At 40.5% G+C, this 13,717-nt stretch overlaps 1 protein-coding gene across 3 annotated transcripts in view; it reads right to left on the reverse strand.

Annotated features, from left to right (window-relative positions):
* KIAA1210 (KIAA1210 ortholog) overlaps positions 1-13,717 on the reverse strand; it is a 52,849-nt gene that overhangs the window by 24,855 nt on the left and 14,277 nt on the right. For all 3 annotated transcript variants that reach the window (XR_009933667.1, XM_062503172.1, XM_062503171.1), the window contains exons 2-5: positions 12,060-12,136; positions 7,042-7,210; positions 2,740-2,869; positions 156-314 (exon numbers count right to left, since the gene is read on the reverse strand). Coding sequence is in view for 2 of the 3 variants with exons in the window: in XM_062503172.1 (XP_062359156.1) it covers positions 156-314; positions 2,740-2,869; positions 7,042-7,210; positions 12,060-12,136 (535 nt within the window). In the remaining variant the exon portion in view is untranslated. The remainder of the gene's footprint in view (positions 1-155; positions 315-2,739; positions 2,870-7,041; positions 7,211-12,059; positions 12,137-13,717) is intronic.

Consider the following 13,717-nt stretch of genomic DNA (forward strand, 5'->3'; position numbering starts at 1 on the left):
TGAAAAGTCCACAAAACATCTAGGTAATTTCTTCTGGTTCTAAATGACCTGTACCATCATATTTTATCACAAAGAAACAAAATGGTCTTCCCCTTCTCTAGGCTGATTTTACCTTTTCTATATGGATGGTCATTAAGGTGAAATGACAATTATACCTTGTTTGGCGAATCTGTCAGAACTTCATGAAGGGTTGAAATTTCAGGAGGGCTTCTAGGTAAACCATCATCTTCAGAAACAGCACCTGCATCTTCCAGCTTTTTCCCACTTATAACAAGAGGAGGTGATCCAAGTCGGACAGTCTGCTGCAGCTGAAGCTGTGGTTGGAATACAGAGTATAAACTTTAAGTGGTGCAATTTAAAGGAGGTGTTCTGGATATTGTAACCCAGATGCTCCTATTAGATATGGAGATTCTTTAGTAAACAAAAAAACTTGAAGTAGCAGACCATTTATAGAAAAGAGCCATTAATAAAATTTTATCCAGCTACGTTTGTCAAGGACCCATCATTAAAACTGGTGTTGGTAAAAAATTAAAATCAAAATCAGTTTTATTCAGTAATTTACCAAAAGAAGACAGGAATTTCACCATTCCAGAAAATTTACTACAGCTTAACTCCATTTAAATAACAAACTTTCAAAATTCTAGATTTAATTCTTTAGTCATATAAATTTAAGTATTTAGTCACATGAAGTATTGCCAGTCAGCATTCCCAATCCCAGTTTTATGTAGTCACCTTTCCCTCACACAGCCCTTCCAAATTTGAGAGCTTATTACAACCCTCTCCCACACTAGTAGCTGAGTCACAATTTTTATACAACACCAAATTAATTTCATTTCTGGTCCACCCTAATGAACTGCTTTTTAATTTTCCCCACCGTCACATCCTGGTCATGTCTACAGCAAGAATGGGAAGAGCAGCCAGGAATAACTTTGTTTGTAAAGGAGTATGGGGATTCTTTTCCAGGATTGCACAAAAGAATGCTCTGGCAGGCCCTGGCCCTAGAAAAATACAAAAAAAAGCTGCAAACTCATAAGCAGCCAGATGTTCCCTCAAACTAAAAATGTTCAGATCTCAGGAAACACCATTACTAAAATTATTGGCTTAAGTCTGTCAGCTGTGGCAAAGCTGGAATAGAAACAAGGTCTGAACACAAACTTTGTCCTTCAAGTGAAAACATCTCAACAGAATATTCCCAAGATAAACATGCAGACTTATTTTTTTCTGTTTCTTTGCTTATTAAACCATATTGGGTAATTCTAAGTCTAGTTTTGCATTTTCCTGCAGTCTGTGCATTCATTTACACCTCTGTAAAATAGACATAAATAGCTGCAATTCTTATTCAGCAAGATTCATTTGCAATATAATTCCTATAGGTCTAGCTGCCACACACGGCACACAATGTCTAGAATACCATTCCCCCATTCAAACTGCTTTCCTTTGCAATTTATGGGCAATCTATTGCAATACTGTGATATATATGGGCAACACAAGGCATACAACATAAGTGTGCACTTAATGGGAAGGAAAATACAGAAAGTCAGTTTTGCTTTGGTCTCGTTTCACAACTTCCTGTCTTCGATTTATTAAATTTATTACACGCAGACAGCAAAGTGGTGTGGGGGAAACTGAATTTGCATTCTGTCTTCTACTGGTGTAAGTTAACTTACATTGGTGAGAAAGTAATTGCTTTTATTAGTGCTTGGCTTTTACTCTGACAAGAGTCAAGGTCACTAAAAAAGCCTGTCTCTTAGAGCTACAAAAATAGTGCTGGCAGTATTACATTACTATGCAGGATGATGGATGATGAGAGGGCACAGTGGACTGCAAACAGCATGAAAAGAACTTCCCACCCCACCCCCCAACAATGTTCTGTAATATACAAACATGATTTCTTCTGCTACTCCTTTTGTTATACAAAAAAATATCTTTGCCTATTTTGCAGTTCTAGAGAGGAACGAGTCCTTCTGTGCATCTTCTATTACTTAACATGTGACTCAATTGTCTTTTGTAACATGAAGCTCACACTGAGCAAAGGAAGAATTTCAATGACCTTTGGCTCCTTTATCAACAATTTGTACTCAGTCTTTGGAAAAACCTTAAACTTTTATCTGCGTGTTACAAGCTGGGCAGTTAGTGAAATGCTATTAATAAAATCAACAGTTCATAAGGGAGCTGTCATGGAGGGTTCAGTATTGCCTTGGAAGAAGGAAATGACCCAGCAGAACACAGTATCTTTTGCTGGCAGAGATCAAAAGTATAATTATATAAATAAAGATGTCAGAGCATCCTGACATATCCATCATCCCACACACTTACACAGCCTCTGGTACTGCCATGTATAGTGAAAACATCTGAGCCAGAACTGCCAAAAAGAGTTACACAAATAATATTTTTAAAATAACAGTATAAGGGACACACTACAGTATAAATAAATGGCCTTAACCCAAAAGCAGTAGCTGTGAAGTACAGAATATAAGTTCCATTGAAGAGGACACACTTAATAAGGAAAGTTTCCAAGAGTTCATGAACTGGATTTACATCACACACTGTGAGATCTGGGCAAGGCTGAGAGCACCAGGACTGCCCAAAAATTCAGCTTCCAAGAGGCAGAAGAGATCCAAAAGTAGCAAATTTGGCTTTGAACACTTCAGCCAGCAAAATCCTAAGGCACACCACAAAGGAATCAAGCAACAGACTTTCCTGGGAGGCAGCACTACTGCTGAGGGATGATGTTCTCACCTGCAAAGTCTTCACTCTTCCAGGTATGTTTTCCTGAGACAAGACATCACCTGTCACATTTCCTGGTGCAGACTCAAAAATGAAGACACTGTCATGGGACAAGGCTTTGTTTCCCATGCTACCCTTGTGCCTGGAAAGGAAGGAAGGACAAGTGGTCAGTGCACTGGGAACACTCCCCACACCACCAGGGCAGAAGGGTGATAAAGAGGCCAGAGTGGTATGATGCATCATGCTTAACTTCAGATCCATGCATGTTTAAGATAGCCACTGTTTGCTTCTTTTATACTCAGAAGGGAAGAGAAACACATTTGATCAAATGCAGCTGTCCCTTTGCAATATACTCAGCATATGCATTGAACACACAGGTCTGTCTGCAGACCAGAGAGGGAGTCCAGCATGATTAGGTCTGATGTTAGGAGTTAGGTGGATGCAAACCACCCTAAGAAAGGTCTACAGTGCAGAAGGGGACAACAGGAGTCCCCTGTCCTCCTTCAGTGGCATTATGCCAAGCATGAGACATTCAGGATTCAACTTTTGCAGCCTGGTGCATGTCACGCCTGCCAAAGATGGTGGATTGTTTTTTCCCTTCTTGCAAATGTGGGAAGAAAATTAAACCTCGATATATTAACAAACTTGATTGAAATCCTCTCATGCCCAGCAATAAAACCAGTTGCATTCACCCATATCCTAAATATGATCAGCTCCCAAGTGTATCAAAAAATGTAGATGGGACAAGTGTGCATGGCTACAGTTACAGAACTACTGATGGCCAGGTTAAAGTGCCTAGGTAAGATACTCCTGCTCTGTTTCTATGCTCATTGGGTGTTCAGCCCAGTGAAGCAATGATGAGTTCCCACAACAGCTGTTAATTAAGTTGTAATTAAATGAGATTGATTTGGCTTGGACTATTTACTATGCAGAGCAAATTTTGCACTTCAGTGGCACAACAAGGAAGGCTCCAAATCATTTATTAGCCAAGTTCCATCAGCACAGGTAAGTACCATTTGTACATTACTTTGTCCAAAAGACAACAAGGATAGCCTCTACCAGAACTTCATCCCAGTCTTGAACTGGCAAACATCATAGAATATTCACTTGTTGTTGGCCATGAGACTATTAACACATACAAGTTACAAGGATTCCTTGGCTCAGAAGCTGCGCAGGCAATGCTTTGCCTCTGAAAGCTTGACTCTGAGGAACAGAAGATGATTAGGAACAAAATTCGGACAAGAAAAACTCAGTATGTCAAAGCTCTTCTGCAAGGAAATCAAATAGAAGAGGCCTATGCTCTTTGCCTAACCACAGATTCTGTCTTTATTTAGAAGAAAGATGTGAAAGACTGAGTATTTTTAAAGTAAATACTATGTAAAAAATCCAAACTAATTACTCTTTTTCCTCCTGCATTCCCCTTCTTTACATCTCCAGACATTTCCTCTAGCTGCTGGACTAACCCTTCCACTGCCCCAAAGGTGTAGTCAGTCACTCTATGGTTATACACAGCCTCACAGTACGGCAAAATAAATTTTCTCAAGTTTATGTTGTGGTGAAGGCAATCAGAGCTGTTTCTCTTACAGCACAGGTCAGAGTTTTTGCTTCCTCCCATTATACATCATGGTTAATGTCTGTGTACAGGACAGCAGTTCTACACACAAGCAAGGCACTTGTCTTAATTCATCATTAATAAAGCCATTCCTTCCTTTTGTGTTTGATTTTATAGCTCTTTTCAGCATGAGAGGTACTCTATATGGGCAAGACATAATTTTACTGCATTAAGAACAGTCATGTAGCTTTTATTTACTGCATTGTATATTCACCTGTGGTTGGCATATTTTATTTATTGCCAAGAATGTATGTGAATTAGGATGCACCTCTATCTCTCTTTCTCTCTCTGCATATGTATCATATGTGTTTGCAAGAGAATTACTGTATTTTCTTCTAGCAGTCACCAAAAAAGCATAGGATTAAATATAGAATTAACTGCAGCTTAAGTACAGATCAGTCTCTTATGTGCAAATCTACATTCCTCTGTAATTCCAGGCAGTATATTTGTATTGATATTGATATTTATATATATTTCTATTTCATCTAAAGAGGCACTAACTAAAGTCCAGATGTTTCAGGCACTCTATGTCCACACTGATTTCCCTATACAAATGCTCAATTTATTCATGTGTATAAACATTCAAGCTTCCCACCAAACAGTAGGAAATGATAGGACTCTACAGGCAGCCACAAGGCTCCTAAATTTATCATGGTTTGTTCCATCTTCCATTTCTTGTTGCTGCAACCCCATTCCTTTCATTAGTGTTTGAAGCAAGGGGATGAACAGTGATGGTAACTGGTGAGTGATCTCTCCCTGTCCTTATCTGGATCCACAAAGCTTTTCATTAACTTTTCTTTCCCGTGTCCAGCTGAGGACAGGAGTGACAGAGCTTTAGTGGGCACCTGGTGTCCAGCAGGGTCTTTCTACCACACATGGTTTAAGGAAAAAAAGAAGAAAAAAAGAAAACCAGTGCTTCTTCCTAAAGAACAAGCAAACAGCAGCATTGTTCTGGAATTTGGTTTTATATTCTGCATGCCAGAAATTGCAAAGCTCAGGGTCCTGCTATAAACCCTTCAAAAGTTGTATTTCCAGTGGCTTTCAGGATCAGGTTTTATAAAGGATTATGTAGTTCTATCTCTTTAGGTATTTATAAAGTGTGTTTATGCAGTCTGTATATGACAGGGTTTTCAAGTAGCACAGACGTATCCCTAAGCTTTTTGGATAGTCCCTCTTATTCTATCTCTAAGGGGAAAAAAAATAAAATAACAGTTTCACTCAGTTTCTGATCTCTGATCTTTCAAAACAGTTCAGAATCACTGAAGGATAGAACTGAGATAAACAGCAGTTGGACTTCAAATACTTGGTTAAGGGCAGGAGAAAGAGTTCTCACCCAGGGTGTCCCTGCAGCAGACAGCTGATTTTAAGCCAGATCTCTTCTGTGGGCTGATGGGGCAAGTTCAGATGTTCCAAAGTTTTTTGACTGGGCTGACTCTAATCTGCTTTGCCCCAGGAGACTGGATGTGTGGTCATTTAATCTGTTGCTATTATGCTAACAAACAAAATAAATAGATTGTTGTTTCATTCCCAAATCATTTCCATGACACACAGAGCAAGTGGGGAAAGGTGGGGCAAGGATAAACAAGCACCCATGAGAAAGTAGGATCTACAAGTTTTCCACCAAAGAAATGCAGTGTCCAGCTCCACCAAACGCCTGGTTTGATGATAGAAAGCACCTGGCAGCAGTGCTGATTTCAGCATGTCCCACTCCAGTCACCTGTTCATGCCCTCTGCTAGTGTCACCTCCATCCCATGGCTCCTCCAGCAAAACTCTGCAAACCATTGGACACAGCCAGTGTTTTGTCACACTTTGTGTGTGCTGGCCCCACAGCCCAAAGCCCAGGGCAATCCCGAGAAAGGCCTGGCTGGGTGGCTAACAGAGGAGGATGAGGAGGGTGGGGAGCTCCTGGTAGCTGTTACCATTCCACGACACCCCTGGAAGGAGACATGACCATGCTCAGAGGGCTGTTCAAGGCCAGAGTCAGTCGGAGATTTACCATGGAGGAGTTGTGTAGTTTGATGGTGTAAAGATTATTAGTGAAGCAGTGTTTGCAGTGAAGCTGATAGCTTGTATTACACTGACTGAGAAAGGGACATAGTTTTGGACTAGCACCATTCAGAGAGCTGAGAAATGCTCCTACAGACTTGCAAACTTCACTTACATGCACAGCCCTCCAGGGGTGGCTGACACAAAACCAGGGGTCTTCAGTTGTTACCTACGCCTAAAGGGCTAGGTAAGAAAGTTAAAGAAGCAATCACACACTGATAATACCCCAGAAATACTTTTCTCTTTACTGCAGCCATGACAGAGGGCATCACTGATGCTGAAAAACAACCACACAGCTTCACATTTCTCTGTACTAGCAGTGCTCAGTCATCATCCTCTTCTTGTAAAGTTGCTACTGGTCAGACCTTCCTAGACAGATTTCAAACACTAAAAACAATCAAAGCAATCTGTACTATCTGCAGTCTTACACTAAGAGGTTGGATCACCCCTGCCCCCAGCTGCCCTCCCCCTCATTTGCAGGCTGGTTTTTCAAGCACTAGCATAGAAAGAGGAAATTCCTGAAATTCCTTCACCAGCATTATGGCTTGTTTTGCACGAATTTGGACAGAGGTTGCTCCTAAGGGGCCAACTCATGCATTCATCCTACTGCTGTGAGAGGTGCACTTTTATTTATTTTCCTTCCCTGCCAGCTTACCCAGCCTCCCTCGGTGAATGAAGTGCAGTAGTGTTGAGCACAGCGATGCTGACATCACTGCTGGACTGGCAAGGTTTTAAATTACTCTCTCCCCTGGGAGGTGGAGGTTCTTTCCTTTTCTTCTTGGCAAAGAAGTTCTTGAAAGTCTGAAATTTGGATTTTTTCTTTCCTGCAACATGAAAAAAAAGGAAATTTTTAAAAGTTGTTGGTGTTGCTTAGCTTGGGTAATGTTAGCTCTTAAATTCTGGAGGAAGCCTCAAAGCTAGAGCAGCCCATTCAGTTTCAGTCAGCTCCTTTGTAAATAATTCAGTGCTGGAGTCCAGTGAAAGGTGAAGCTTCAATTCTTACATTTGGTTCCTATAAAGCAACACTGGCATTAGGCTGACAATAGTGGTGCCTACCTAGGTTCCAGCCAATGCAAAAATATACTTTATATAGAGAATGTATCTATCTACAACTGAACAGTGATCATACTTGGTATATTTTCAATAAAAATTGCTGTCAATGTCTTTAGCTATTAATGTTCTTTACTTAGTTTGGTTTAGTTCTCCTCACTCTTTATTCAGTGCTCTAAGGAGACAACACCTGAAGGACATTCAACACTGGCAAAAAGAGTGAAACTGGAAAAAGAATTCATAAACTCCAAAGCCAAAATATCTGTTTTGACATTAAAAAACTGTCCCAAAATAAAAGCAACAACTCCTCCAGGGACAAAGAAGCAAACTTAAATTAAGACATTGTCTTGTGGGACACGAAAGCCCCAAACATAGCACACAGCTAAGAACACAACTGGAAAACTGTTAATTTGGTTTCAGATTCTCCATAGTCCAAATGAAAATACAAAAAACATGAAACATCACTGATCTTTTATTTTTAACAAGATCTAAGATACTTCAGCATTCTTACATATATTTTCTTTCCTCGCACAAGTACTGCACTTTGTCCCTGACCCTAACACTGGGAGGTCACTTTGGGTGGTTTGGGCCAAACAATTGTACTAAGACCACTGTGATTGACTTAAATACATACTCAGAGCAATAACATCATTACATATCTGAGCCAACTTGATTGTTCAATTAATACTTTACAGCAATTGACATAATACATGCACACAGCTGTAGGATTCCTTCATAAGCAAGGCACTATTTCAACACAATTATTGTCTTCTCCCAGCAATGATTTAGTTGGCCATGCTCTGTCTCAACGTGTGCCCTGTACGTGTAGGGATCTCTGCCAAAGGGCCTTATCTGGGCTGAAACTGTGCCACCACACAGCTGCATCAGACAGTGGCCACTTTGAGAAATAAACAATGATACTGAGAGCTACTCCCCCTGCCTCCTCCCTGCTCCCCAGCCCAGTGCCAGCACCACGTGGCAGGACACACAAGGATGCTGCCACAGTGTCCAGCACAGCCTGGTGACACAGCCACCAAAGACACTGCTTTCCAAGTGACCTGGGCTGTTTCTGAGACCGAGGCATCTTTCAATGCATATAAAGTGAACTCTCACTGGAGTCCCACTTGTCTCAATAACAATGGCATGTGGCTGCTCTTAGGCAGGGTTTATCAGTGGAAGGCCTTTTTATCTTCCACTGCTGCTTATCAGGCAGTAAGTGAATGAGACAGTCACAGGTTGTATTGCTGTGGCCCAGACAGCAGAGCTAATACCAAGGGTTTGGGATTTGTTAAGACTCCCACAGGGCTCAATGAGTTTCATGGTGCACCCATAGCAAGAACTGGCAAGAGAAGACAGGTCACACAGCAAGCACACAGAGCCTCTCGAGTCAAGCAAGCGTGACGAGTGCTTCAGAGTCTTAGAAATTCATCCTGTCCATTCCTGTCTTTCATATCAGCAACTGGATAATGTGTATGGTATTCTTCCAGAAAACTTGTCAAAGCTGATCTGGCTTATCTTAGATAGGCAAAACAAAGTTTAATAAGTTTAATTAAAGCAGTTCCCCAAAATCATAAATTCTGCAATGCCTGCTAACACAGCCAATGACTCAAAGAACAAAATGGCAAACTATGAGATAGCCAAGAGCTCTGCAACTCAAAAGCTATCCAAATGAGAAAAAAGAACTTGTGCATTGGTCATGTACACTGTCAGTTGCAGAGACTGAAAGCAAGCTGGATTCTAGTGCAGGCATTATTGATGAGCTTAATTAGATGCTGGTATTTCCAGAGAACCAGGAGAGTGTTTAAAAAACCCAAACAAGCCCTAAACCACACTGAAAAACCCACCACACAATATCAAAAAAAAAGCTACTCTAAGGATGTTTGAGAGGAACAGATGTAAGTCTTGCCACAAAAGCAAACACTGCCAAGGTACTACTCCAAATACTTGTCTAGATCAGAAGTGATGCTAACTTTAGAATGGGGGCTACAGAAGGGATTTCCAAACACTGCCAAAGAGCAATACTCAGCTGGTGTGGGACAACACTTGTGTCACTGTGCAACAGAGAGTACCTGGTGCAGACACATCAGTTACTTCAGTGCCTCCTCTAGACTCTAATTTATTACTGATGTGATGGGTACACGCCCTCCAGCAATAACTCCTCTTCAACCATTCTTTTCTCAGCTGCAAACATTCAGTTGCCTCAGATGAATGAGAAGACATCCCCCAAGTTTCCCTGTAATTCCAGAGACTCGCACTTGCCATATTATTATGTTAAAAAATAAAATCACTACTAGACATTTAGTGTTGGATGCAGATGAAAAATTCTTCAACTGGAACTGTTCTATGTGAGAGCACTTAGCAAAAAAAAGACATGGTTCAGAAAGACAATGCTCTTGTTTGTTTCCTGCTGTGAATAGTTGTGCTCTGGTTTTGCACATCACCAAAAGGATGCCACCTTTAAGCTAAAGGTGCCTACTCTCAGTGCACTGTGAAGCAGCCCAATGTAACACTAAACTGGTAGAATGCTCGATGAGGCTTGAACTAATGAAATACAAGAGGACCTTAATACTGGAAAAAAAAAATCTTTGCATAACAAAAATCCAAGCTCAAACAACTATGCCTATTTCCCCTTCATCCACTGGTGATTTTTGAAATCTTATGGCTGCCTACTTCAATTTTATGGCATTAAAAATAAATACTCAATTTCTAGGTTACTGTCCTAAAAAGGAAAAACCTTCCCAAAAATTAGTTGTTTATGCTATGTTTTAGCCAACTATAACAGAAAAGAAGCAGTTTTTTCTCTGTAAAGTTTGTGTATTCTGTATTTTTTCTGCATGTGTACTGTCTATTTCATTGTGTCTCCTGTGCACAGAGAGAATTAACTCAGGACTTTCTGCTCTTTGAACAGTTCTTCCCTATAACATGGTAGAAAAGAAAAGGTTGCTTCTTCCAGTGCAAAAACTGAAACTGCAAAAAGCACATGGAACATCTGATTAGGAAGGTCAATAGTCATATTTAAATTAAACCACTCTTTTAGGGATCTTCTATGGTCTCTGACTTCCTAGGGTGCAATCAGGAGATATTTTCTATCCTTTTTACCCTCAAATCCAAGGACTAGATAATTTCAACATTAAAAACACCAGGAAAAAAAAATCTCAACCCATAGACAAGATTCCCAGAAAATGTCATGATTCTAACTTAATAAAAAATACCAGATATTGGCAGAGAGGCAATAAAATAATGGAATTCAGTAGCACTAACATTGGATGCTGAGGGTTTTTGGACAGCAACCTGGTTCCTGCCAAAAAGAAGGAGCAGCATGTACTGGAAGCCTTGTACTACAGACAATCAGGCAAACCTCAATAAATCAGTCTAATCAACTGCACTGTGAAGGGTAGGGATTTTAACCTCCTAGAACCTTTACATCATGAGCTAATTATGAAGAGGGAGAGGTGAGGCAATCCTCCATTACATTTGAAGTAAACAGAAGATTCTAAAATGGCTTTTTCCAGGTCCAGCAAGAGTCTCCTGAACTCCTTGACAACAGCACAGCAGTCTTTAATGATTTAAAATTTTGTTCATTTAGGGTCAGAAATATTCCTGGTGGATTTAGAGCCAACATTTCAGACCATGAGCCATCTCCTGCTTTTCCTATCACCCAGATCAGAATTTGATCTCTTTTCTGAGTCCTTTAGTGAACCCCAGTACAAAATTTTCACATGTGGACTTTACACAATCTTTACACCAGTTTGCTGGGATAGCACTATACTGTGTGACAAACTAGATTATAAATCTAATAAGAAATCCATAAATAAGGAACCAGAGAGTGCTGAGCATCTATCATTACATTTTCTTCACCTCTATCCATCTGCCAGGCAGAGTTCAACTAACAGTCTCTTTGCCATTTGCTTATCTCTTCTATCTAATATTTTGATAGTGGCAAATATATTTCTAAAGGATAAAGCAAGATGACCTTTGAAACACAAACATTTAAGATGATTGCAAAACATTAGCCAAAGGAATGAGAGAAAAATGAAATGGTGTGACAGCCACTTCTCCAGAGACGCTTCAGATGTGATGCTATTCCTCAAATTCAAACCAGCAAAGGGGATATCCTTTAATGTAGACAAGTCTCCAGCAGAAGATATTTTCCTTTCTCACTTATTATTCCATCCCCTCACACTGTTTGCATCAGACCATGCCACCAGCTTAAAGAATGAGCAACAAATGGCGGCCTGTGACCAGAAGCAGAGAAAGAAAGAGGCTGCTGGGGGTACTGATACAGCTTCCACAGACAGAGACTCACTAACAGGCTCAGCTCCCACCTCTGCAGGATCTATCAACACAGGCACAACTATCAGCCCTTCAAGCTCTGACATCCTGCTTTTGAAATCCAAGTCAGAACCAAAAGGAATATCCTCCAACAGGATATGTCGCTCCAGTATTGCACATTAACACATCTTTTCCATAATACTGACAGCTGACAAAGACACACAGAATATTCTTTACACTACAAAAGAAGCTCTGAAAAACCAATGCTGCAAAACAGGTCACTACAGACCTGAATAACTGAAGAAAATAAATCTTCCAAATCAGCTATACATTCAGAGAACAAGTGCTTACCTGTGCATGCTTCAACTGTGTCTCCAGTTTCAGGTGATGGTGTGACCTCTGTGGGTCTCGTAGCCATTATATAGTCACTGAAACAGAGATGAAAGCATCAGTTAAATTTTAGTCCATCTCCCCAGCACAATATGTTCCCACTCAGCATGAAGAAACACAGCTGAATCCTTTCTAAAACTACATGCCCAAATGGTTATCACAAATACGCCTTGCACACTTTTTTGCACTTTGGCCATGGAACTTTCTGTTTTTCAGTGACACATTTCTCCAGCCACAACTAACAATCCTAACAAGTCTAATCATTGCCAGCACCATTCTCTTGTAAGGAGACCAGAATCAAAGCTTGCTTCCAGGAAAGATGTCATTACACTTGCTCAGCAAACACTGTAATGCTTCCCAGTCTTAGAATAATGAACCTTGGCCAGAGAGTGACAGCTCCACACTACTGTAAAAACATAAGTAAGTGTTCAGCTGCACAGGGTTCATGCATTACAGAGTCCTCACAGCAGGCACCAGTCTAGTCTGTCATCATTATTAAAACCAGTTAAGCATCAGCACTGAAACATCATTCCAGGCTATGCTACATTTGTGGAAACCAATAGATCAAATTTATTTTGGATCCAGTGCAATCAGCTTTTAACCACAAGCTCTGAAACCTTATCGCCAGCAGGGCTATTGATCAACCAAATTAGCTGATGGCATCATCTTCCTCCCTGATGAAAACAGAAGTTCAGCCTAGTTTTAAGATCATTCAGTGTTAACTGGCTGCACTTTGTATTTTCCAAATGGGTGTCTGTCATAGACAAAGGAATGAAGCAGCAGACCACAAGAGTTACAGTACAAATGTCAAGCAACAATGGAAATGTGACAGTTTAGCAGGGCAGCTCATAAATACTGTCCTTTGTTATGGAAGACACCTCAGTGATACTTTTATATAATTAGAGGTTCCCATATGCTGTCAGGACTTGAAGAGTAAGAATCTTTACAACCAAATCCTGTTCCCTTTTCTGCATAGATCACATCTAACAATTTTCCACATTTAAGTGGTGTAAAAATACAGCCAAGTCAAGTATCTCAACAGCAAACAAGACTGTGATTCTATACTAATTTGGCCAATCAGTAAACTCATCCATTTCTTCTGCATAACCCACATATTCTAAAATCTGTCATGACCAAAAGCATTGGGACCTTTCTATGAGCCCACATCCTCAGACAGTCTGAAAAGATAAGGTGTACAAACTCAGAGACAGAGTTGTCTGTCAGAGAAAAGAAAGTGCAGCTCATGGAGGTAAAATAGGCAGAACTCCTTCGAAAAAAAGAGGCCATGGAGTTCCCTGCACTGGCCACATAGACATGCAAACTATCAAGCAGCTGAACTGTGGGGAGGAATCAGGGAATAAAAGAGAAGCCAAGTCCAGTCAAACAGATCCCCTGTGAGCACTGGCACAGGAGAGCATTAACACAGTGTAGTTCCAAATAATCTCACTTCAACTTGTTAAAAACCAGTGAAAAAGTTATTGCAACAAGCAGGACTAATTACACCTTTCCTAACTGAGATGCACTGAGGACGTTCTTGAAACAATTGTCAGACAATACTGACAAGCAATAAAAAATAAGATTTCTAGGTTTCCTCCTGGATGATCATAACCACTCAACTT

Source organism: Cinclus cinclus, chromosome 15, assembly GCF_963662255.1.
Source record: "Cinclus cinclus chromosome 15, bCinCin1.1, whole genome shotgun sequence".
Taxonomy (NCBI): Eukaryota; Metazoa; Chordata; class Aves; order Passeriformes; family Cinclidae; genus Cinclus; species Cinclus cinclus.